The sequence below is a fragment of the Glycine soja genome, chromosome 17, assembly GCF_004193775.1.
Source record: "Glycine soja cultivar W05 chromosome 17, ASM419377v2, whole genome shotgun sequence".
Taxonomy (NCBI): domain Eukaryota; kingdom Viridiplantae; phylum Streptophyta; class Magnoliopsida; order Fabales; family Fabaceae; genus Glycine; species Glycine soja.
The window spans coordinates 7,526,401-7,553,027 of NC_041018.1; the positions used below are offsets into that span (position 1 = coordinate 7,526,401).

A 26,627-nucleotide genomic window follows, 5' to 3' on the forward strand; every position below is an offset into this window, starting at 1 on the left:
CCCACAACACTTTTCATTTCTATTTTTATTTTTATTCTATGTTAATGTTAATGTCAATTACTTAAATAATTCATTTCTTTTAGAGAAACAAATCTAAATATCTTTTTCTTATAAAATTATTTAGACTAAATAATTCTTTTAATTTTTTTTATCTTTTTTCACTTTGATGATTTATTTTTAAAAAAAAATCACTTTAGTTCTTTATTTTATTTATTTTGCTTAAAATAATTATTTATTTTAAAAAAAGTTTATTTTAATTTTTAATATTTTTTTTATCCGCTCTCCTCAGTACTCACACATTCTCATCAAGAGTTAAACTCTTTTAATGGATCTTCATTTATTTAAATATACTCAAGTGATTATCTTAGTGTTATTTGAATAACAAATTTAGATATATTTAAATAAAACAACGTACAGATTAATGAAAAATATTCAAGCCCTAGTATTTTAATTCTGATAAAAAAGATTATTTGGCCTTAATTTATATGAATGCATATTTTTTTAAATTGTTAGTAAATTAGTTATATTAAGGAATGACGTGACATAATCGGGTTATATCATGATTATTTATCACGTGATCTTTCAACCAAACTCATCTGGCAATCGGGGTTAAAAACAAATATGTATTTTCATTTTGATAAAATAAGATATTAAATAGAAAAAATAGAAGAATTGAAATAAAAAAATGTTTTTTAAGGAATTAGAAACGTACATAAACCCGAAAATATATATCACCAGTTTTATAATACCTGTTATATTATTATGTATGATGAATTTAGTCATTTTCTTGAAAATGATATGATATCTAAACGTTATCTTATCTTATTGAATAAATAGTTTTTTTTTGCTGCACTAAATATTATTTTAGTTTGTGCAAAAAGCAAGATAAATATCATTCAGCAAAAACAAAATACGAGATGGATATTTATTTTAAATAATTAAAATTTATAATAAAAAATATTTTAAATACAAAAATTACAATAAATAGATATTTTAAATATATATAAATTATAGTTTATATTCATAATAAAAATTATTTTTAACTATTGATATTTTTAAACCAAATTATTGAAACCTAATTTAGAAATAAAGATTAAAATGAAAAGCTGAAATAGATAAGAGTTCAAGAAAAATTCTTTAAAACGTTCTCATTATAATAAAAAAATCTACAAATACCCTAGTTTAAGAATAGTTCTTATATATATATAGAGAGAGAGAGAGAGAATCGTGTGTTTTTCTCATTTTGGACGCTTTTAATGTAGAGATTCATAGTGGAAAATAATTAATTTAAGAGATTTTTTATCTTTGAGAAAAAATAACATCAAGGAAAATTTTGAATGTAATTAATAGTTTTGAGATTTTCTTAAAAAAGTTAAGAATAAATAATGATAAAGTAGCATGTTATAAGAATAATAAAGAATGCATGTTTAAGAGTGAAAAATCAATTTTATAATATGATTTATTTTTACTTTTTTCCTTTAATTAATATTAAAAAATATCTATATTACATATATTAGAATTAGAATACCAACAAATTGTTTATTCCAATGAAACTCAACTCAATTCTCCTTTTAATAAGATTTTGAGTGAGCTGTGAGTGTTGTGAATGGAAATTATAAACTTATTAATATTTTTTTTGTTTTTTCTTCGTGATGGAGGTATTTATTTTACGGGGATAATTTTTTTAAGAATATAACATAGAAATATTTAGTTAATAATAACTAACTACGTCTGAATTTAACATCCAAATGCTCCCTAGACTGAGTCTCTTAAAACTGATCATATCTTCCATCTAGTGTTGATTACAGGATAAGCCAGAAACAAAAGTGAGATTTGTGGTAACATAAACAGTTTGGCAGGGTGAGATGAACTAGCATACATTAAGATATAAGGTTTATTAAATAGCTAGCCTTGCATACATACTAGTACAAAGGCAAGTAGCATAGAAGAAAATTGCACGAATAAGAATTCAAAGATAATTATGTTATATAATATTGATTCATTATAGCAACTACATAGGATTGCACTCAATTGGATAGGTTGCACTATAAAAATCATTAAAAATTGTGCAATATCAAAATGACACGGGGTCAATTGCATTCAAAGAGGACACATAAAATTACAACATCACCAAAGAAAAATTAAAACTAATTATATAGCCTCCCCACGAAGACATGATAACTTCATTTAGCATCACACGTAAGACATTCTCAAACAACTAAGCATAGCACACCCATGTGTAAAACTTCAGGACACGTACAAGATACACTTGGGCATTTATTTAGCACCAATATTACACACAGAACTCAACAAAGCACATGTTGTCCAACCAAATTTTAATTTTAAGTGTTTAATTAAATTAATTGTTGAAGTAGTTAATAAATATAAAATAATAAATATGAACATTTGTTATATGATATTTTAATAAAAAAAAATTATTTTTTCACAAATATATTTTGGAGTAATTATATTTTTAGGTTTTAATTATTTTTAAACTCTTATAATTTTTATCTATAGATCAACTATTTTATTTTATTTTTGTTTCAATTGTTATATTTTCTTCATATTATGCATTTTACTATTAATTATATCATATATTAAAATGTTCCCAACATAAACTAAATTATCATACACTTAACTATATTACTGATAAAAAAAAATTAACCTACACTTAAGCGCCATACTTTTGTTGATTAATGTAATAGATAAAATATATTGAAGTATAATGTTCAAATAATAATAACGAATAATATAAATAGCACGGTGGTTAAAATAAACCGTGTAAAAATAAGAGAAACAAAAAAAAATGTTAACATATGTAAAAAAACTAATAAGGAAATTTAATAAATAATTCAAGAAGGGTAAAAATAAAATAAATTATAAAGAAATTTAAAAATTGATATTTTAAAAAACAATGGCTGTAGTAGCATATCAATTCTCAAACGTATATAAATATATATATATATATATATATATATATATATATATATATATAGAAAGAAATTTCCAAACCATTTAATTTAGAAATTTAGAGAGAGCGAGTGGTGCAACAGAGGATTAACATTTATTTTTTTGACTGAAGGGGATTAACATTTATATCTTCCTACTATTCTATCGCTTTCTATGTTAAAAAAAATTTAGAAGAAAAAGTATATTTAAATATATTAACTAAACTATTTGTGAAATTTTAGAACAAAATATGTTTTAAGTCTTTAAAGAGACTAATGTTTGAATTTGATCCTTATATAATTTTTCTTATTATTTCCATTCCTCTAATTTTAAAATACAGTACTTTTGGTTCTTAAAGCGCTTTAAACATTAAATAGTATTTTATACAAGAGTAAAAATAATTTAGATAACATTTAAAAAAATCCAGCTTTTCCAAGACAATTGATTATAACACTGTAAGTAAAAGCGTGAGTAGAAAGACCAGCTTCTTGCATTCTTTTGTACATAGACATGGCAACATCAATAAATCCAGCTTTAGCAATGTACAGTATGTGACACGATCTGTTCTTGCAATTTGCTTATCACATCAAACCTTCTAGTACGGCCCAGGATACCAACCATGGTGGTGTAAGTATTTCTAATAGACTTCGAATCAGTAGAAACAGAGGGTCTGGGATGAACACTGGTAAAGTTCTCCTTAATCTGTTTCACATTTGAAGATCTGATGTTGGGTGGGGTTCTGGCAGTATCAACCATACAATTTTAGGAGTAGCTTAGTATGTCCATTCCATTTGATAAAGGAAACTTATAATAAGCTAAATCGGAAAGAAAATTTATAGCTGCAATACCGGCCCTGTAAAACTGGTCAGCATTGAGAGGAGGCAAGTGATCAACATGTTCCTGAACACCATCAATATCACAAGCATATGTTACAGAATCTGGTTTACTTGCCGGACTAGAAGCAGACCCGATTTGCTGAATAGTGCTAGATTTATCAACACCCTCAGCCTTGCAACAAGCTGGCCCACTTACTGAGTTTGCTGAAACCAATGTTTCATCCACTTCAGACGTAGCTTTGGATACTAAGGAGGATGGCTTCTGTGCAGGTAAAACATGTTTTTTTATATGTTGTCATCTAGACACACAAGTTTCATCCTCTGTGCAAGAGCATGAACTACCATCTGCTGCATTACAACGCGAACCACCAATGAGAAAACTCCTAGCACTGCTAGAAAGTGCAGTGATCTGCTTTTCTCGTAGCATGGTCTGCAAATAAAGTTTATTAGAAATAGTTCATGATCAAGAAATTAAGAAACTAATCACAAAAGTGAAAGAGGCCCAGTTTTCACAAACTTTCTGCAAACAGGCCATGGCAGCAAACAAACAACAAATCTACCCCTACAAAGTACAGATGCCACCAGGCACGAGTCCTACTCTAACTTTTGTATTAAAAAAAATTGCAACAGCGGCTATAAATTTTGTATGCACCAGCACCAACACTACTAATGATTTAGATGAGCTGAGCTAATATAAACTCTTAGCATGTGTACTTATTACTTAACCAACTAGCAGTCTACTTTTCAGCAACTCAGAGTAAAAAAACATGTGGTTTGGAAGAAATAGAGAGGAATCAGGTTCATTTCTTCACATAAATAATAAGAATTAAGAACACTAGAGACACAACACAGTACGTATGTTTGACATTAAGTTCCTTTATCCATCATCTCGATATGATTAGTTTGGCTCTCAGAATATTAGAGAGGCCATATTCCATGTCATACTTGTAATAGAAACGGGACAGATGGATACCAAAATGAGTATTATAAAACCACAAGGTACAAGACCTTCACTTGAATTATTATTCAAACAAACCACTAGAAGCTAATGTAAGGTTGCGCGCTTTGTTGTTTGGTTTTCAATTTACAAGAGACACATGGCTACGCATCGTGGCTTACGCCTCGCCATTAGAAAAAATCCGGTTGGAATTTACTCCTTTATGATTTTTTCATTAATAAATTACTACTTTGGTCATTAACAATTTACACAATCTAAAAAAAAAAAAACGTTTTACATTGCCACAGACTTAATATTTAAAACAGGTGATGTTAGATTAATTTTTAAAAATTATAACACTAATATATTAATTTAAACAAATTAAAAATGATTTAATTAAGTTGACCTTTGCGTGTAAAATAAATGAATTAACTATGGCTCTTGGCCCAAACAACGTCCTAGGAGTCAAGGAACGCCTAGATGGGTAAATATGTTATGAAAAATTCTTGCTCCAATCTGACCTAGCTGGTGAGCGATCCCAGTTTGCGACAGAGAACAAGACAGCAAGCGAGCCTACCTTTGTTTTGCTTCTTCTCCACCAAGCACATATTAGTCACCATTTCCAATTAAATGATTAATTAATTAATATAATTATATTTATGGAATTTTAATATTATTAATTATTAACTTATCTAAACTTTGAGATAAATTTTATGAGGAGACAAGTTAATTTTGTCGGCTCACCTTTTAGTAAGAGCTTTGCAATTTAGTGTTGGTCACATGTCATATGATTATATATCATCTTGCACTGAGCATAGTATTATCAATGAAATGAATTGAGCTTCTTTACTAAAATAAATTTTTTTTGCTTTCAAATTATTTTATTTATTTATTCTTTTTGAATGGTTGCAAAAATTAATGCGAAATTTTCATATTTCGTTTCTACTTAAGTCGATTAATACCTCTCAAATAGTACGAAACAATATATAACTTCCCAAACCTAATCATTCAAATGGACCAAAAATGCCCAAAAAGAAAAAGAAAACAGAGAGATCAAACTTGAAATTATGTAAATTAAAATTTATAACCAGATGTGGTTTTGAAAACAACTTCATGCACAGTTGCACACTATAAAATTGACGATAAATTTCCTTATTAATCAAGCAAAGGACCTTGTTTTCTTTCTTCAATGAATATATAAATTTTTTGAAAATAACCTTTTACGCATTAGTAGAATTATTATATGATTTTAAGATATTGTAGTGAAGATAAAATTGATAATGATTATAATATCTTTATATTTATTTATCAAGCTGAATTATGGGTTTGTGGGAGATGGAAGCAGAATGAATGTTGATTGTTGGCCCATGCTTTTGAGATCCTATTTGATCTTGGCACCCCTCATTTTTCATTTTCATTTTCATTTTTATTTTTATAATCCTACCTTGCCTGATTTTTAGAAGATTGATTTGAGACATGACAAGCAAAACTGGTACATTTTACCACCTTTGGTTATAACAGAAATCTTTGAATTTTGAAGAATAACTAAAAATTATAACTACACTTACATAAAAATATATATTTGTGTCATTAAAATAAAAATATAATTTATATAGAAAGTAATTTTAACAAATATTTCTTATACAATCAATTTTTTTAAAAAAATAAATTAACTTATCAATTATATATTCTTGTCAAATATCAAGATATGTCTGTATTAGATACATTAATCAAGTTTAAGTGTGTTTAAAAAAATGATTATGTATGTCAAATACTCTCTCATTACATTTTGACACAAAAACAATAGTAAAAAACTTCTATATCTCTTTAGAAATGAAGTGAAAATAACAAAAACGTAAATTAAGAATGTGTATCCAAACACACTATAAGTCTTGAATAGTTATATTTGAGAAATAAATCACACTTTAACATTGTAAAGCCCCTCTTAGCCTTGAACAATAATGGGCTTTGGAAATATAATGCTTTCTTTTGGACGCCCCTATTGTTCATCTCCGACAAGTCTTTTGATTCTTTGCGTTGAATTGTTTCTTCTTAACTGTTGCTTTGTCATTTGTTATTGTATCTAAATTTTATTTTTATTGGTTGTTCCCTTTTTGAATGTTTGTATGGTGGAAGATTGCAAAACATCCACTTCTTTGATTGGGTGGCGGCACGGTGGTGGGTTTGGTGCAGTACTGTGGAGGTGACACTGAGTGGTTGCGGTGGTAGTGTTGGGTGGAGGTGGAGTGTGATGGTCATGGAGGTTTCAGGGAGAGGTGGCTAGGGTTTTCTTGGAAGAGGAAGCACAAAAAGAGAATATTAGGACTTTTGGTGGTACATCAAGCAAAAAATAGGGGTTCATTAAGTAATTTCGAAAACTCCCTTAATTTCATATCTTGTATGTAGGTGCGACAATGGCCCATCAACATCATCATTTGCCTTATTTCCCAGATGTAAGGTCTTTATATACAAAAATATACAAGTTCATTTTTGCATAAAAAAGAAACATATATACACATTCATCAACATCAAATACACGTAAAAAATGAGCCCATACTAAAATCCATAGGGAAACCTTGCATGGAAAGTTGACGGTTAGCATACTAATATAACTTAAATAAATGGCTATGAAATAATTTTCTGATTTTCTCCTCACTTAGATAAATCCTTTAAAAAAACTTATAATTTTGATCAGATTTCAAATTCTTTTAAACTTATTTTAAAAAGGTAAAAAAAACAAATAAAAATCTTTTAAAAGTGATTATATTTTTCTAAAAAGAACAATTCTTAAGAAAACTATATAAAAAAAAGATCCATATTTTCCTCATAGGGCTCAGAAGTGGCTTAACCAATTTTCTTGGGGTGCGAGACGAGCCAGCAAATGAATTCACTTGCTTTTTTGCAAACCTATCATCCAACACAATCATCGTGTAACATGGCTTTTATGCTTCTTTTCGGCTCTTTTCACCCAAAGAAATTATTGGTCTAACTGGAAAAGTAGAAAGCCATGCCAAGTGCATAAAGATACTACTTCTACGTGAAAGGAGGCTTCTCCAGATAATTATTTAAAAAATATTAAGTGAACATCCATTATTCTATTTAATTTAACACCTAGAAAGATAAAGAAAAAAAAATAAGTATAATAGAGTTTAAAATAAAGAAGCATGTGTTTAAAATAATGAATGTTTTTATCATTACTCTAATTATTCTATCCGCATTTGAAACACGTCATGATCTCCAAACCTCCATCTTCTTATATGCATGGAGGAGGTTAATTGAGGGTGCTAAATCCAGTTAGTTGGATCCTCTTTCTAGCTTTCATCATGTCTGATTTCTGTATAATCTTTCGTTAGGTAATTCCTAATCATGTGATTCAAAGATTCTGGCACACAATAATACTTTTCTTAATATAGATTTCTACATCTCTAAACTTCCAATTAAAAGTAATGCAATCAAATATCTTTAATTATGTTAATGAGGTTTTACTCAGTTAATTGAATAAAGTGCACAAATTATTGTAAATTCTTGTCATTATTTTTTATTTTTATAGAAAAAAACTTTATATATAATAATAGGTGTATCTTTGATAAAATATATATATATATATATATATATAGGCGTATAAATTTAGCAAAATAATGACAAAGCTTCTACTATAAGTATATGTATATACTATTTTTTTTCTCTTTTGTTCACTTATTTAAATTAAAAAAACTCATTTATTTTTTATTATTTTATTTCATCTAATAATAAATTTTCTTTTATTTTTCTCTCTTTCTATTGTTTCTGTCCCTTCTATTACTTTTTGGGACAAACTAAGTGTAAGTGAAGTCTACTTTAGTAATTGCCAAATATATATTTAAACTATAATACTTTGTATACTATAGAAGAAGAAGAAAAAATGAAAAATTTTAAATTAAAGGGAAAATTTAAATAAATGGATTTTCCCAATAAAGATACATTACGATTTATGCTTTTATCTTTTATTTTATTTCCTCTTATTCAAGTGGACCAATAATGTGATGTATTGCTTATAAATACAGGAAAAGAAGTTGCTTAAATGGTTTTTTTATGGGAATTGCTTAAATGGTTAAACTATAAAAAGAATGTGATTTTACTGCGTTTGAATTGAATATTAACAATTTATTCTTAGGGTTAAAAGGAAGGTGGTGTCCGTGACTTTCTAATGAAAACATTACCCAATAGCCAACACTTTATAACCTTTCAATGTAGGAAAAGCTTATCAATTATCATATCCTTGTTTTCTCTCTCTCACCTTTTTTAGAGAAAAGGGGGGAAAATACATTTTATTATTATTATTATTATTATAAGAAAAAAGAGATTATTATTCATTGACATAGGCATTGAAGAAATATTATTTTTGTCAAGTGGGTTCCAGCCATAGCTCACATAGTTTAATTTTGTAAACAAAATACAGCTTTTGGATTTTAATTAGGTTTGGAATTGGCCATGTCAACAGTACAAAACTACAAACCACTTTTCCATTTTCATCATCCTTAGTTTTGGATCTCATTTTTGGCTTCCACTGATCTGGAGAAAATTTCCAAGCATGTAAGTTTTTCTTCGTTTGGTTTAAGTAGCATAGGAAAATAATTCAATAACTGTTATGTCACAATACAAGATTTTCCATTTTTGCTCTAAAGGATATACCATGACGTTAGGGAAAGAAAAAGATATTCTAGACTAGGACCAAGTCACAAAATTAGTGGGTAAGCTTGATAGCTGTTGCAATATTATTTTATTCTTGAAACTTCGAAATAGTAAACTTCAAGCTGACCTGTTTGTAAGCATATGGTATGTAATGATATGAACAAGACCAAAGCAACTAGCTACTAATACGAATTGTTATGCCAATTATGATTGCATCAACCCATGTTACTTGCAATGAAACATTTTGTTACCCTTGACCCATAAAATCGAGCTTTTTGTATTAAAAAAAAAGAGTAACTAAAAGATTAACGACTTATGTTATTGTTTTTTGGTTTTTGGGAAAATTTATCTTCAAGGTATTATTTAAAGACTAATGCAATCGATAAAATAAAAAGACTTACCTATTTACCAAAAAAAACACCTTATACCCAATTCTTGAATTCAAATTATTGACGTTGTAAATGAAGTTTACCAAAAATTACAGTTCATTTTTGCTTAAATACATGAATATTATTATTTTTTACATAAGACACATTAATTACCAATTTCAAGAATTCTTAAAGCTTTTAAATAATTTGTTAAAATAAAAAGAATTTTAAAAGGAAAATGGAATGCCTCAAATTAAAGACCTTGCATTTTGAAATAAGAAGTGCCAGGTAATTCCCAGTCCAAAGAACTTACATTTTTTTTTAATACATGAGATAAGCTAAACCGCAGAAAGGAAAAAGAACAAAGCTGCTGTCTTAGAAAGACAGTCCCTATGGAATCTGCAAACAAAAGAGTGGACAGTTCCGAAGGGCATATGAACTTACATTTATCTTATGAAAAAAGAAAAAAAGGTAAAGGTCCAAACCTAGTAGTTAAGCATTTGGTTGTTACGTGAAAAAAAAAAAGTAGAAGAAAGTTCAAGAAGGAAGGAAAAAAAATGTATAAATGTGATCTTTCCTCCATTAGAAATTAGGAGGAAAAAACAAGTGAGTTCCATAAAAACAAAAATAAAAGTTTACTGATCCTAAATTGAAAAGAAAAAGAAAGAAAAAAGGTTCGAAAGAATATATTTTATTTATTATTATTAGAGTTAGAAAGAAATTTGTATTTTTTAATTTAATATATATATGCTTTTTTAAAAAAAATTTATAATTCTTAATTAATTAGTTAGTGTGAGCTACATATTATATTTATCATTTATATTAGTTATTTATATTTATGGGTTCAATAAAAATGATCTAATTTGGTGAGCCTGTCGAACTATCATCATAAATTAATACGGGTTTGAGAGGACGAAAATCAGTTTAACCCATTAAGAAATAATGAAAACTCTTACCGTTTAAAACCTAAAATAAGGTTGTGTCTCGAGATATCAAATCAGAAATTATATTTTCTCCTCCTATCAAGAAACCTAAGGTCCAAAAAGTAAAAAAGTGATTTGGGTAAGGAAGAATACAAAATCAACCTTACTTAGACTCATCAAATTCTGTTGTTTATCATGAATTCAGGTATTTTTCACAATTCCTGATAGTCTAATGTAATATGTTTTTGGTGATTATTGGTATTTTATTAGAATTCCTAAAATTACTACACAAAGACTTCCTTGCAGCATGTCATTCTAGGAACAATTAACATCCAACATATAAGGAACCGGAACCAATCAAATTTAAATTCTGATAGAAATTAACTAACTTTTTTATCTTCAAATGAGTAAGAAAAACCAAATTTATCCAAAATAAAAATAGAAATTAAATTCAATCCAAAAAACGGTACAACAAAAGTTTTAAACAAATTCAAATAAAATTTAATCTTTAAGTACAATTTAAAAGTTTTTATAATCTCCACCACAACTCTTGCCAACAAATATAAATCTTTGATCATCGTCAATTCCACAGACGACCCTTTCTTTGCATGTCATGGGTGTACTTGAGGTATTCTTTTTTTCCCGTGTCAAGACTTCTTATAGGAATAGTAGATAAATTCTTGATTCTTCTTTAATTTCTTTTGCTGAAAAGACCTTCAGTAGCACCCCTAATTTTCTAAAATTCCTAACACTTTTTTCTTACAACTAAACATTCAATAAAATCATCTTAGTTTTTTGCTTATTTATTTTACTTTATTTTCTGAACTACACATGTTTCTGTATAAAGGACACACACTTATTTCACTCGAGCAAAATATCCATTAATAGTTTTGCATGCAATTTAAAAGAAATAAAAAAACAAACATCGAGAAACAGTATAACTACAGTTCTAAAGAGTCTCGCGCAGAGGCCCCAACCAACCAAAAAGTAAGAATCACCATGGTTCCTTGGTCCCATCAACCATCATACACTTTATAAATTAAAATGAAAAAGAAAAACATTTTCCAAGTGTCATAGCCCCACGCATTGATCCTGAAGAATCCAACCAAATAAATGAAAATTTTAATACATTACATGCTCAAATAAATAAAACAATAATAATAATAATAACATAAATTTGAACCCAAAAAAACATTAATTCAATTAAATAAAAACCTGCGGCGTCTGCTGTTATCCGTCATCTCAAAACGCAGCCACATCCGATCTGTATAATTTAAAAACTCAGAAAATGATTTTTTTTTTACCAACCAAATTGAACTTTATTATCATCATTTATTTTTAATCAAATATATTAATAACTGCCATTATTACAGTCAAATAATCTTGTCGGAGTCAAACAACATCCAAGTGAATTAAAACTCAACTTTTTTTCCAAAGTCATCATCTATCTACCTTCTCTGTTATTCCCGTCAGCCGGAGAAATCACCGGCGGCATGGGGAACTGCAACGCGTGCGTGAGAGTTGATGACGTGGCGGACTCAAACCGCGGCAAAAACAAGAATAATAAGAAAACCAAACCGAACCCGTACGCGGAGGAGGAGATACGCTCCGGCGTTCCAATCCGCGTCCTGAAGGACGTAACGTCACGGAGCCTCATCGGCGACAAGTACGTGATAGGCCGGGAGCTAGGTCGCGGTGAGTTCGGGATAACGTACCTCTGCACGGACCGCGAGACGAAGCAGGAACTCGCGTGCAAGTCGATCTCGAAGCGGAAGCTGAGGACCGCGATCGACGTGGAGGACGTGCGGCGCGAGGTGGCGATCATGTCCACCTTACCGGAGCACGCTAACGTGGTGAAGCTGAAGGCGACTTACGAGGACGAAGAGAACGTTCATCTCGTTATGGAGCTTTGCGCCGGCGGAGAACTCTTTGATCGGATCGTCGCGCGGGGGCACTACAGCGAGCGTGCGGCGGCGTACGTGGCGAGGACTATTGCTGAGGTTGTTAGAATGTGTCACGCCAATGGAGTTATGCATCGTGACCTTAAGCCAGAGAATTTTCTGTTTGCGAATAAGAAGGAGAATTCTGTTCTCAAGGCTATTGACTTTGGACTCTCCGTGTTTTTCAAGCCAGGTATGTGAGTGAAGGAGTGAGTTCATTTGTTTCTTTTTTGTGTAATTCCATAGAAGACAGTCCTTTTATAGAGCCATTATAAGCAATAAAATTCTTCCTTAATATTTAATGGGGTCTAACTCAGTTGAGCATGTTATGTGAGACACTGTCTGCTGTCTTCGATTACTAGGAACAAAAAAAAAAAAAAAGAGTCTTAAACTAGACTACTGATTAAGCTAGAATATGTTCATGAGAATTCAGTTTCTATATTTGGTTTTGATGAAATGTACTGATGGTTTTTTGTTTTTGAATGAATGAATTAATAGGGGAGAGATTTTCGGAGATTGTGGGGAGTCCTTATTACATGGCGCCGGAGGTATTGAAGAGGAATTATGGGCCAGAGGTGGATGTGTGGAGTGCTGGGGTGATTCTTTATATTTTGTTGTGTGGTGTTCCTCCGTTTTGGTCAGGTAGGTGTTGAGTCGTTTGTGTGTGTTTTGGGTGAGTTGTTTGAATTTCAGTTTATATGTTTTGGTTTGTTGTAGAGGACGAACGAGGGGTGGCTTTGGCGATATTGAGGGGAGTGATCGACTTCAAGAGAGAACCGTGGCCTCAGATTTCGGATAGTGCTAAGAGTCTTGTGCGCCAGATGTTGGAGCCTGATCCTAAGAAGCGCTTGACGGCTGAACAGGTGCTTGGTAAGTACTAGTACTCTTCTGTTTGTGCAGTAGGATGGGATCACAATGTTTAAGCAGCTCAAAATTTCCATGTATGTTATGTTCTGTGTGATTATTTCTTTGTCTCAGAATGGACCCTTTGCTTCATTAATTACCCTCTCCTTAAAAAGAAAAGAACAAATTTTTGCATATTTGAATCCTTACAACTCAGAAGGCCATTAGGCCTACCTAATGTAGAAAGTGATATTAAATATTTACCATCCTTGTTTATGGTTGCAGAGCATTCCTGGTTACAAAATGCAAAGAAAGCTTCAAATGTTCCATTAGGAGATATTGTGAGGACAAGGCTTAAGCAATTCTCTGTGATGAATAGATTTAAAAAGAGAGCGCTTCGGGTTAGCATCTATTGTGGTTTATGCATAATTGTTAACTTGAGTTCTGTATATAATGGAGGTAATAAGGAAGTCGGAATGTTGGTGATTTGGATTTCTTTGAATGAATGCTACAGGTAATTGCAGAGCATTTGTCTGTTGAAGAGGTAGAAATAATCAAAGACATGTTTACATTAATGGACACCGACAAAGATGGCAAAGTAACATATGAGGAACTGAAGGTTGGGTTACGGAAGGTTGGTTCACAATTGGCTGAGCCAGAGATAAAGATGCTGATGGAAGTGGTAGGCTTCTTAAACTTTATACCATTTATAATGTAAATGCTCAATATATTCACTTCTTTGATTGTCACTAAATTATTAGACAATCTGATGGAGCTCTTTTAAACCATTTTCTGTTGCATGATTTCTTGGAATAGTATGGAATTCTATGATGAATATGAATAAATGATGTTGCACCCTCCAGGAATAAAGATTTTCCTAGTGTCATTGATGTGTGCAAGACAAAAATGTCCTTACTGGTTTTGGACTCTCTTGCATTACATAATGTAGAGTTAGATGCCAAATTTAATACGTGATTATTTTTTGGTGTAAGTAACTCCTAAATTGTACTTACGGAAACTTTGTTTTGTGGTAGTATTTGGTATTAAAAAAATGATGTTTGAGGTTCTTTCAATTTAGATGTGAAGATTGTTTGTTTCTGAAGCCTTAGCTTGAGGAAAATGTTGTATGTGAGCGTATCCTAACCCAAAAAAAAAAAAACATTGCATAAACGAGTCAGTGAAATCCACTGTCCTCTGATATCATACTTATATTACCTAGTAATATGGTAGTACAAGGTAAAATGAAATGAAGTGAGGAGGTTGCTATGCTATGCTATACTTATCTCAACTCATATCTCAAAATGAAAACAGCACCAGTTTACTAGGCACCCCTCACTTTGCTCTAAGAAAGATGTAACCTCTTACTCTTATTCGTTTATACTGCTTCACATAACACCATTTTTTATTTGAATTGAGCTTCATCCGTCTAAAAGGATAGAGTAACAAATTTGTGATTCAAGGATGGGTTTTTTGCTGTCAAATGCTTAGGCTGATGTTGATGGGAATGGAGTACTTGACTATGGAGAGTTTGTAGCCGTGACAATTCACTTGCAAAGAATGGAGAATGATGAGCATTTCCGCAAAGCATTCATGTATTTTGACAAAGATGGGAGTGGGTATATCGAGTTAGGGGAGCTAGAGAAAGCATTAACAGATGAGTCGGGAGATACTGATACTGCTGTATTGAATGACATCATGCGTGAAGTCGACACTGACAAGGTTTGGCAATCTTACTCATGACTCATTTTTTTATTTTCCATTTAGCAGGTTCTTTACTTCTTATTAATACTGCCAATGCATAGTTTCCACAAGTCCTTAAAACAATTTTTTATTTTTCTGTTTTCCCAGGATGGTCGCATCAGTTATGAAGAGTTTGTGGCCATGATGAAAACTGGAACTGACTGGAGAAAAGCATCAAGGCAGTATTCAAGGGAGAGATTCAAGAGCTTGAGCATAAATTTGATGAAGGATGGCTCACTTCAGCTTCATGACGATATTAGTGGTCAAGCTGAAGTGGTTTGAGTCCGAAATTGTAATCTTAGTGCTCACTCAGTTTCTCATCTTCCTTCACCACTTAATATGCTTGAAAGCATAGTTTCTTTACTCTCCTTGAAAAAGCAAGCAAGTTTAGTGTTGAAGCATTTTGAAGCATACTGATTTACCTTGGGTTGGAGTTGGGTTGCTTAGGTTTTGGATTGGATGTTATTAGATGCCTGAAGCTTGAAGCATGCGTTGGATGGTTGCATACTAAAGTCGTTTTATAGCTTGTCAGCACAAGTTGCGCGGGCACATGCTGCAGGCCTCAAAATGTCACATATTCTTTGTATATCTTTGTCGTGTTGTTCTTGTTTTGATAATTTCATTGGTAATTGTGATTTTTCTAATTGATGGGCTAAAAACAGTTGGGATTTGTCTCATTGGCGGTGTGATCGAACTTCTAATGTAAAGTACCTGTAAAAGCAATTCAAAGTTCAAAATATAGATATCTTGTGCCCAGTTTTTTTTTTCCCAATTGAGTTTAATTTTTATGCATATTATGCTGTTATGCATTTTAATTAAATTCAAACAAATTACTCCTACCACTATTTTCACGCACGGACTCCGCCACTTCAGTCTTTGTCCGAGGAAAATGATGAGGGGTAGATGCATTAGTAACAACCTTTATGGGTTTAGTTTAATTCGTTTAACCAATTTGCTTTTGACATCAAGAGAGTATAAAAAAATATGGATATTCCTGACTGTAGGTGCATGTTATAGCTAACTTGTTTCAAAGAGAGGGCATTCCAAAATTATTATTATCCTAAAGAATTTGCATGGTTGGTTGTGATGAAAGGGTTTGTTGACTGTTGAGTGGGAGCTCTATGATGAAGAAGGCCTAACTGGTTTTTGACATTGGAAGTCTTGACCTGACTAGTCAATGACGTGGTTGTTACGACTGGGAATGGGGGCAACATCAGGTGATTTGATTATGAGTAGTAACCACACTTATGAGGATAAGAACATTTATCGGTTCTTACACCTAGTGTCAAAATGATCTAATTGATGAGGGAGACTAAGGATCAAGTATGTTTGGTTTGTAATTATAAAATTACATTTGAGGTAAAAATAATTTTTGTCAATAGATTATATTCTTGCTTTTGTAATAATTTTGTTTTTTATGTTGGATTTGCATTGAAAGATGTGTTACAACATTTTTAACAACAAATCAAACATCCACGAAGACATTAATCCAACAAGAAGACAAATGTGACGACACTTGCAAAAATACTCGAAGCCCAAATCAATGTGTGCTAGCAGGGACAATATTGAGAAAAAATTGTGTGGTCTACTTGGTAATATTGAATGTACTTTATTTATAGTCCTCAAATGCAAATGAGTCATAGTTATGTCAATGTCATCCAATTATAGTCATGAGATCATTCTAATAGAGATTAGAATAGGTGCTTTTTATCGCTTAATATTTTGGAAACCTTCACGTTAGAATGTGAGCAAGTGATGAAAATTTGAGTAAATAGTCACTTTTGTTTTTGAATGTGTAATTCGTTGATAAATGCGTCTTTGAAAGATGAAAATACAAAATTTAATCTTCGAAAGTGTAAAAAGTGTGATAAATATATCTAACCATTAACTTTCATTCGTCACCGTTAATAAAATAACTTATGTGGCATAGAGGAATGAATTTGTCACTGAAATGATTGTCAACGTGGTCATCTCTAATTACCAACATAGGGACATATTTGTCATATAATATTTTCTTAATTTTTCGTCTTTTCACTCTTTAGGAATATGGATGGCTAAATAGTTACTTTTGTCCATATAATTCATACGAATCAAGTTGATCCGTATGTGAAAAATTTGCTTATGAATCACCACTCAGTTAGAAAGAGCAACTTAAAAAAGAACAACGAGTTAGAGACATTTTGGACATTAATAAAAAATGTTAGGTGCACCAACAATACTCCTGAATGCACCTAGCAATGCTCCAAAATCACTCAGGATTAGGTCCAGAATATTTTGAAGCCCAAATATGTATAAATCCACTATGCTGCCCGTTATGAAATGTTAGATAACATGACCCAAAAGCTCCTTATTTGAACTACATTTGGATTTCCGTCAACGAAGCCCGAGGGACAAATCCTCATTACGCCAAATAGTTATGGTAAGCACAAATCGCAAGCTAGATTGTTAGTTAATTTTAGAGCTTTTTATTTATTTCTTTTTACAGATTCTTAGTTGCCTAAGATTTTATATATATATATATATAAAAACCACATGTATTTTTTATTGGAAATAATCTTATTTGAGTCGAATATGATTATTATAGATGATAAAATTCTTTCTCTCATGGTCTTTACCGTAAATGCATACCTAAGACTCAAAATGAGATTACTATTAAACTTAAACAATCTCACACCGATTCAACTACGTGCTTCATGGTTAATATTTTACTATTATTATGCTTTGGATATTATATTTCATGGTATCTATATCCCACTTTTAAAAATAATAATTGATCATATATACTATATCATACCTAATACTCTCCATGTACTTATGCAGCATAAATTAACGATAGCAACGTGTTATAGCGAGTTGCTAAAGCTACCTAATAAGATTACTGGACCTACTGGTATAACTCACTCACCACTTGAGCTACTGAATTGCACGTTACTACTTGCCTCCCCGGCCCAGCTAGCTTAACTCGCGCAGCATAAATTCAATACGTCTGGATAAGTGGTGGCCATTAATACACACGCTAATTAGAACGGAAAACCCCGATCAATGGCAATTATATATAATTAAGACATGTTAGGATGTCCCTTAAGGTACCCCTCTTCCAAATGTAAACAATTTAAGATTTAAGATGTTTGAGAATAATGGCATCATCCTCCAGAAAATGTACTGTCATACTCACTTAGAGCTCATTTGATCTACTTAGCACTTTCATTCTACATAGCACTCTAATCACGTATAACTCACTTGTGATTGATTTTTTTTTTTTTTTTTGCATAGAAATGGTAAAACGGAAAGACATCCCTAGGACTATTAATAATGACTTTAATTTTAATGATAAGTTGAGACTGTTAAAAAAGACATACTTAGAGGATTATTGTTCAAGTCTGAATTGTATGGATTACTCAAAATTTTAAATTTCTTTGTTTATATATAACATCCCCAAGCAAATGTTGTCCTTTTTAAATTGTTTAAATATAACAATTCACAAGTATTTTCAACAACACAAGATATAATTGTCATTTGAATATTCGGTATCATAGTCAAAATTAGTATAACAATGTAGATATGACAATGAATAAAAGTTAGAATGAAAGATAAGCTAAAGGAAGACCTCACAAGGATGATGGACAGTCTTGATAAATTCGAATTGGTGGGTTCAGCCTGAAACCTAGAATACTTTCACAATACACAAGTATTTGTAAATTTAAGTCTGTCTATTATTTACAATTTTGTCTACATGTAGACAGTCAACATTTAATTATTCTAAGTGCACTTGCAATTATGAATACGAGACTTTAATTCCTGGTGGTGCACATAAAAGACACCAAGACTATTAATCACTAAAATAAATAAAAGAAAAATAAAAATAAAAGAAATACAAATTTATTTAATTCTAAAAAGAAGAAAATCAACGAACACCCTTCAATAATAATATGCATTCAAATAATTTTCATGCAATGTATTTTATTACAGGTCCTATTTTAAGATTTATTACAGGTCCTACCTTTCTGACTCTAACTCTGATCATAACTCCTCCTAATCCTTGTGTCGATCTTAAGTTTCAATGTCCTCTCATTAGAGTAGGAGCAAATCTTATAGAAATTGTACTTTAAATTTAAATCATTTCACCTTGCGTAAAATGTCATAATGGCAAACGTGTAAAAAGTATGCTAAAGTAGATGAGAATCTGGTTAATTTGATAAGGAAGGTACGCCTACGATTTCACTTGCAATTGCAAAAGCAAATCTTTTTCGAGTATACTCTCCCTCCATTGAAATGATTTTGCAATAGAATTGTTCCTTTTTACGATGGTAACCAACGATTATTGTACTAATGCCGAAGCTTCTTTTTTGTCAATTAATCTCTATTTCATTTAAGCTCTTGTTTTAACATAATTTATTTTTACAGTATATAAAAATCAGTGATGAAAAAATGAATCACTCAGATCAGGATGAGCCAGACTAAACTTCTTGTAGACTATAGATTTGTTAACCTAATTTGGTTTGTGTGGCAAATCGGACCAAGTCAAATTGTTTCATAATTTCTTTTTCTTTCTAAATTTACACAAACAATACAAGAAGAAAATTTTAAATAATATAAAGCCAAGTAAGTTTGATAGTTTTCAAGCTTACATTTCGTGGATACCTGACTCGGTGGATCGATCGTTCTGAGTCAATTAATCTGATTATTTTTTGCCCAGATATTTTTGTTTGCCTAAAATTTTAGAATTTTGTCTAACTTTATTTGGGAGTTGTTAAGACAAAGCCCTTTTTCCACCTCTATAGGAGATTGTGCAGATAAAGTTATGCCAAGAATATACGCTAATCTCATGTAATATTGTAACATTTTTATTTGTTAAGTAGTTTTTTTTACTCCATTTTTTCAAGTAGTTATTATTACTCTGTTATTTCCTATATTATTTATTCCTAACTTTTTTCTCTTCTCCATTTCGCCATCCTTTTCATGCTAATCTTTGTCCATTCCTCTTTGTTCGGCTTTCCAGTTTTGAACCTCATAATAATGTTCAAAAGGATCAATAATTGTATAACAATGTCTGACGTTTTATTATAAAAACAACGTATCAACAGGTTTTTATGTTGTGTGTGCATCAGTGGGTAAAAAAAGTCCTTTTGCCGCTAATTGAAATCACTCTATATATCTCTATTTAAAATTACTATTATATTACTTGTCATATCTATTTATTTTCTCTTTTTTTTTCTTACTTCTTTGTCTAAAAATGCACGTTGATTCTTGTTTTTTTAGACAATTGAGTCTTCGACATGCCTAATATGCCATAAGACTTTTAAGATAAACAAGCTTGATGTGAACAATAATTAATAAACAAAGTTAATTATGTTTTTCAATGATCACAAGTATAAACGCAATTCTACTTGAATTAGGTAAAATTATTACAAGTAGTAAAAAATTTCCTCATACTATTTTACATAATTTGATATCCAAGATTCAAACATGAAACTAACATTTTTTATTTATTTATTAAAAGTTAAAATTCTACCTTACTAATCAACACTGACTTTAATCAATATTTAGGTCTTTATTATGAGAATTGCTGAAATAACATAAGTTTGATCTAATACTAATACTACTACTATTTCGTTGGTAGCTTGTTTTGGTCATCTAGATTCTAGGGAACGAAACATTGGGGTGCCAGCCTCATCGTGTCGAGTGTGAGAGATATGGTAAACAAGCATTTAATGTTAGATGTAACGTGTTTTGAATAATGGGTCCTAAGACAGGCTAGATATAGGTCCCTCTATTGCTGTATATCTTATTTATACACATATTTCAAACAAGGTATTGTGCTCGATCACATTGACTCCTAAATAGTGGAAAAAACATGAAGATGAAGGAATACAAAACTATGCGTATCTTTCTTTGCTTTACTATCCCCTCTTGTCCCCACATTGTTAAACCTTCATTAATTAATTTTCTTTATCTGAATGTAGTTGAAAACATACCCTTTTTCTTAAGAGGAAGGACAAAGCCCCGTACTTGAAACATTTTTGTACGTTACCTGTATAATTTCCACTCATAAAGTTAACAATAACTATACGCTCTTATTTCATAATAATGGTTTTTGGTCCCTGAATTAGTAAAGGTGCTTCAACTTTTGTTTCTGAAAGCAGAAAAATAAATAATAAAAAGAAACTCTGAATTTTCTTTCACGTTAGTACTTAAGTACGTAGATCTTTCTTAACTAACTTCATTAGAGGTGATGAATTGGCACATTAAATGCCACTATCCATCCACGAGGCCCCATGTAAACAAGGACTAAAATGAGAGTGTCTTTATAAAGGTTAAATTAATTTTTGATTCCTAATTTATTATTTTTGGTTCGTTTGTTTTGGATTCGATTTGTTTCTTTAATTTTAAGAGTTTAACTTCATTCTCACCGATCATTCTAATGCTGTTAAATTTATGTCATTTGTTATTTGTTTGGTAGATTCCACCATTAACAATTTTGATGGAAAATTTAATCTATTTCTTTTTTTTCATATTACTTTTGCTATGAAATTTATCTAAATCAGTTGCTTTCAGTTCTCTGTCTTATACAGTAGTATATCGTTATCATAGTTAAAAATCGTTATCATGTCAACAGAAAAAACTAGAAACTACAACCACAACAAAAAGGCCGTGCACCACCATGTGACATCTTCTGTTCTCTCATTTGAACCTTTGGGTTCGGGTCATTTTCATAAGTTTGAAGCACACATTTTGCAGAGGCCAGGATTACCGAAGAAAGCCATGCATGGGGCATTGGTTGAAGGAACCCAACCAATGAGGTTGTTATCCCAAAAATGAAAAATTCAAACACACAACTGACTAGAAGAAGCGTTTTGAGGGAATCTAGAATGGCGTTGGTGAAGCGGTTGTGAGAAAGGTTGAGTGTTCCGACAAGGGAAGAGAGAACAGTGAGAAAAGTTAATAATGTTTGTGTTTGGATGGTGGATTTGAAAATTTTTAAAAAATTTAAATGGATAATATTTTAATTATTTTGATTTTTTAAATATTTTATTTGGATGAAGTAATTTAATTTCAATTAAATTTAAATTTTTATTTTTAAATATTTATTTAAAAATTTAAAATTTCAATGTTGAATAAAAAAAATATTAGTCATTTTTAAAATATTTAAATATTCAAAATAGTTTTAATAATTAATTTTTCTAATATTTAATAATTAAAAACAAAAAATAATAATTAGATTAAACAATTTTGAATCTTTATTAGAACATATTTTCTCAAGCCAAACTGTTAAAGCAATTATAATGTTATTTAGAGTTAAGTATATATATGAAACTCGAAAGGGATAAATAAAGCATCATCAACAAATTGATTAACGTTAGTGAAAATTAAAGAAACCCAGAAGTCCTTCACAACAGTGTAACAAATACATTTGCAAGCATAGTTTCAAATTGCAGATAACATCATCTGATGGAGTTGTAACATTACATTTATAACAGTGCCTATATGCATTATATGGCAATTGCAGAATGATTATTACTAATTATTAGCAGTAATAACAACACATACTACATTAGAACATTTATTATAATTGGAGTGCATCAAGCCACAACACCATTTCACTCCATTTTTCTTTAGGAGCAAAACTTTCAATGCATAAGTCATAAAAGATTTGACACATCTTGCAAAAATCATAATTATTAACTTCTAAATATGCTCTCTAATAAAATTGTTTAACGTGAGGTCGATCTCTTTTTCAACATTATAAGGAACTTCTCAACAATTACATCAAATATTTTGTTGGCCTTTTTCTATATTTGACTAAAACTGAGTCAGAAAAGGAGCCAAAGAATCAATGACACTTAGTGGAGGAATTATGTATGCTCATAAGATATATGCACTAGAAGTTTTAATAAGTGTGTTCTTACTTCTTACGTGGACTACTATTTGCATCCTCAAATCCTTTTGTAAGTAAAAAAATAATACAGAGAACAAAAACAACACAAATCTATTTTATTTGAAGCTTTTTGTACAGGAATGAAGAATCAATTTAAGGAAATATGATGGGGAATAAGCCAACACAATAACAAACTCATTTGACAAAAAATGGGTCACGACATGTTTATTGAATAATTAGTTACCTATACAACAATTACACTACTAGAGAGTGATGAACCTTGAATTAGACATTGAAGGAAAAAATCATAATACAATTAAAAGAAGACTCGCCAGAGAGTGATGAACAAAGTGTCAAGAACAAAACCCTAGAGAATAAAAAAGAACATGTGATTTTGCAATATTTAAATTATACATGAAATAAAAAACAAATACAAAAGCAAGAATGAAACCCCATATTGAAAAGGTAGAAAAATGAACCTAAGAGAGAACAACCCACCACTGAGAGAGCCAACTAAGTGAAAGAGAACGGAACTGGAAGGGAGAACGAGAGTTGTGTGAGAGGAAGGATCGTGAAAGAGAAGGAACAAGGTCCGTGAGAGAAGAATCATGTGGAGAGGTGAGAGAAGAATTTCAAATTCTCTTGATTTAGGTGTAATTTCAATTCCCATATTTTTAGGTAATCAAAATTATTTTTCAAAATGATGTGAATTCAAATTCTCTTAAAATGATTCATCCAAACAGCTTAACAAACTACACGTTAATTTAAATTCATTAAATAATTGATTTCCTCGGTTGAATTTTGTATCCACATGCACATTAAAAGAACCAATGAGAAATTTGGAGGAGAGGATTTTATTAAGCTTGTGTTTCTTCGTATTCTTTGTTCCTGTTACGGTTTGGTTTGACAATTTGGGTGTGTGTGGGAGACAAAAGGGAAGGACAAACAATGGAAAGGAGAGAGGAGGAGAGTATACAAAAGAATAATAGGTTGAAGAAAAAGGCTGCCAGAGGAATTGGGAAATTTTGTGCTTTTTTTCAAAAAAAAAATCTTTTATGAATAAATGATCATTTTAATCCATATATATATATATATATCGCTAATAGTTTAATTAATGTTGTATGTGACACATTTAGTAATAAGGTGGCTTTGGATATTTGCAATGAGGTTTCACACGTGTGCTTACTAAGGACGACTAAAGCAATTTTGGCTTTTTATTACTTTGACAGCAAAGAAATGGAAGTTTCATTTGTTATCTTTTTTCACCAAAGGAAAAAACCTTTTAACGTCTCCTCTTCCTACCTCCTATGAGTGAGACCAAGAATTTTGATGACCTTTATAGGCATTGTGACAAAACATTTTTGTTGCGTTACTTGAAGACGAAAGTTAATTTTCCTTGTCCTGCACTACATGGTAAGGTAAAGTAACAAATACACTATACACTTTGTGTGTGTTTTTAGTTAAAATTAAAATTTGTTCACTAATGTGATACCTCCATGCACTCTCATTTTGCTTCTCTTTCCACCTTTCCCAATCTATGACCTATCACCCATTCAACAACAACCGATGAAGCTCAAACAAGAGAACAAAGAAACAAAAAGAATGGGAACCTCCACTTATGCAACATCGTCACTAATGGAGAATAAGACATAGAGAAGGAGAGGAAGTAGTTGTTGGGGTAATAAGGTTTTAAAGGTAAGGAGGGAGGTAGAGTGTTCTAAAAAAATATAAATTTTTATTAGTGATAGTTTTGTCTAATCATTAATTCACTAACAAATTAGTCTACTACGTCCATAATAACTATTTGTACACATGAAATGCCACATAAGGAAGTTACATGTCACATACACACATTAATGTTAATGATACTTGCTCAGAAGAACTAATTTATCATTTTTTTTACATTTAAGAACTAAATTAAAAAATCTTTTAGAAACTAAACTATAATGATTTACACTTTTAAGGATTGAAATAGTCATGTGTACTTTTATTTTAGTCCCCCTTGAAATAGTCATAGCACTCGACACACACTACCTAAAATTTAATCATGCAAAATCATTATTTTTAATATTTTTTTATTTGTAAAATTAAATATAGTACCAGAAAATTTACAACACTTACACATCATAACCAATTAAGTTAGACCCCTTAGTAATCATTATCTCTAATATAGTAATTATTACATCTATTTCTTTATAAAATCCACCTTTTTAAACATGTTTGTTTCTTTATATAAGACACAATTCATATTGTTTCACAATAAATTTTTTAGACTAAAAATACCTCTAATTAAATAAAAGAAAATTTATATAAACATGCGTCTAGAAGAGGGAAAAACATTAATGACAATTGTATTTTTGAAAAAATATATAAATTTATGATAATTTTTTTGTTATCAACTAAATTATTTTTTAAATATTAACCAATTAATTAATTAAGTCTTGTAAATAGGAAAAAAGATACTAATGTTATATAAAACTTTAAAAATAACAATCAAATTAAAACAAAACCTTTTTAAAATTATGACAATTAAAAAGAAATAGAAAGATCAATTTTAATTTTATAATAAAAAAAATAATATTACAAAAAAAAAAAAATTTAAGAAAGACACTTGTATGCAAAGTTTTGAAACTTGGACCAATTCAGCCAGTCCGATCAGTTGAATGGCGACCCGGTGGCTGATCCGAGTTGAGTTTTATGTTTGATCTAGTGTGCTTTCATCTCAAAGTAATGCGGTTAAGTTTACAGTAAAACTAAACTGATGATCTCGTCAATCCAAATCGGGTCATTTATCCTTTTTTTTCTAATTTTAGCTTAAAACGATATCATTTTGATTTTAAGCCATTTTAATCTTACAAATCCTATCCTTCCTCTCATAGTTCGGCTCTACTTTGCCACTCCACTCATCAACCTCTTCTTCCTTCCTCTCATCATGTCAAATATCAAATTTCTTTCTCTTTTGAGGTTTATAAAATCCCAAAAATTCATATGAACTATGAAACTTAATAAAAAAATATACTTCAAATCATGTGTTTTTTTTTCAAACTTTTGTTATATGAACAAGAATAATATTATTATAATTAAATGGTGAAATTCTACATGTATATAATAACTGAAATTATAACAGAAGTTATAATACATCATTTCTATTAGAGGAAAAGTAGGCCGATATATTTGTTATCTTGATAAAAAAAATTATATTTTAAGACAGATATAAAATTTAGAATTTTTATATTTTAAGACTGATATAAAATTTTTAATTTTTTTATTATAAACTAAATTATGCGAATCAATTAATAATTACATCCATTTTTTGAATTATGCTTGTACGAGGGCCATGAGATTATCCCAATAAAAAATTACTGTGTGAAACACAGGAAAGACATAGGGTACCCAAAAGCTCTGACACGATACGACACAGTACGGAACGTACCTTGTTGTGATGCCACATATCATGTGATGTGATCATATTTCGGTGGATGTTGGGCTGGCCACCATGGTGTTGTAGATCTGGCTTTAAATTTTTTCATTGCCCAATTAAGCC

General features: G+C 30.5%; 1 protein-coding gene across 1 annotated transcript; it reads left to right on the forward strand.

Annotated features, from left to right (window-relative positions):
* The first annotated feature begins 12,177 nt into the window (after window positions 1–12,177).
* On the forward strand, window positions 12,178–15,963 carry LOC114391815 (calcium-dependent protein kinase 10-like). Its single transcript, XM_028352792.1, has 7 exons — window positions 12,178–12,817; window positions 13,123–13,266; window positions 13,342–13,494; window positions 13,753–13,868; window positions 13,982–14,149; window positions 14,956–15,186; window positions 15,316–15,963. The coding sequence occupies exons 1-7, from the start codon at window positions 12,178–12,180 to the stop codon at window positions 15,487–15,489; spliced, it is 1,626 nt and encodes a 541-aa protein (XP_028208593.1). The 3' UTR covers window positions 15,490–15,963.
* Window positions 15,964–26,627: the final 10,664 nt, after the last annotated feature.

Excerpts from the sequence above, each read along its gene's own strand:
- LOC114391815 (XM_028352792.1), top strand. The coding sequence starts at position 12,178 with ATGGGGAACTGCAACGCGTGCGTGAGAGTTGATGACGTGGCGGACTCA. Across the intron at positions 13,869-13,981 it reads TTAAAAAGAGAGCGCTTCGG|GTAATTGCAGAGCATTTGTC; the intron begins GTTAGCATCTAT and ends TGAATGCTACAG. Across the intron at positions 14,150-14,955 it reads TAAAGATGCTGATGGAAGTG|GCTGATGTTGATGGGAATGG; the intron begins GTAGGCTTCTTA and ends TCAAATGCTTAG.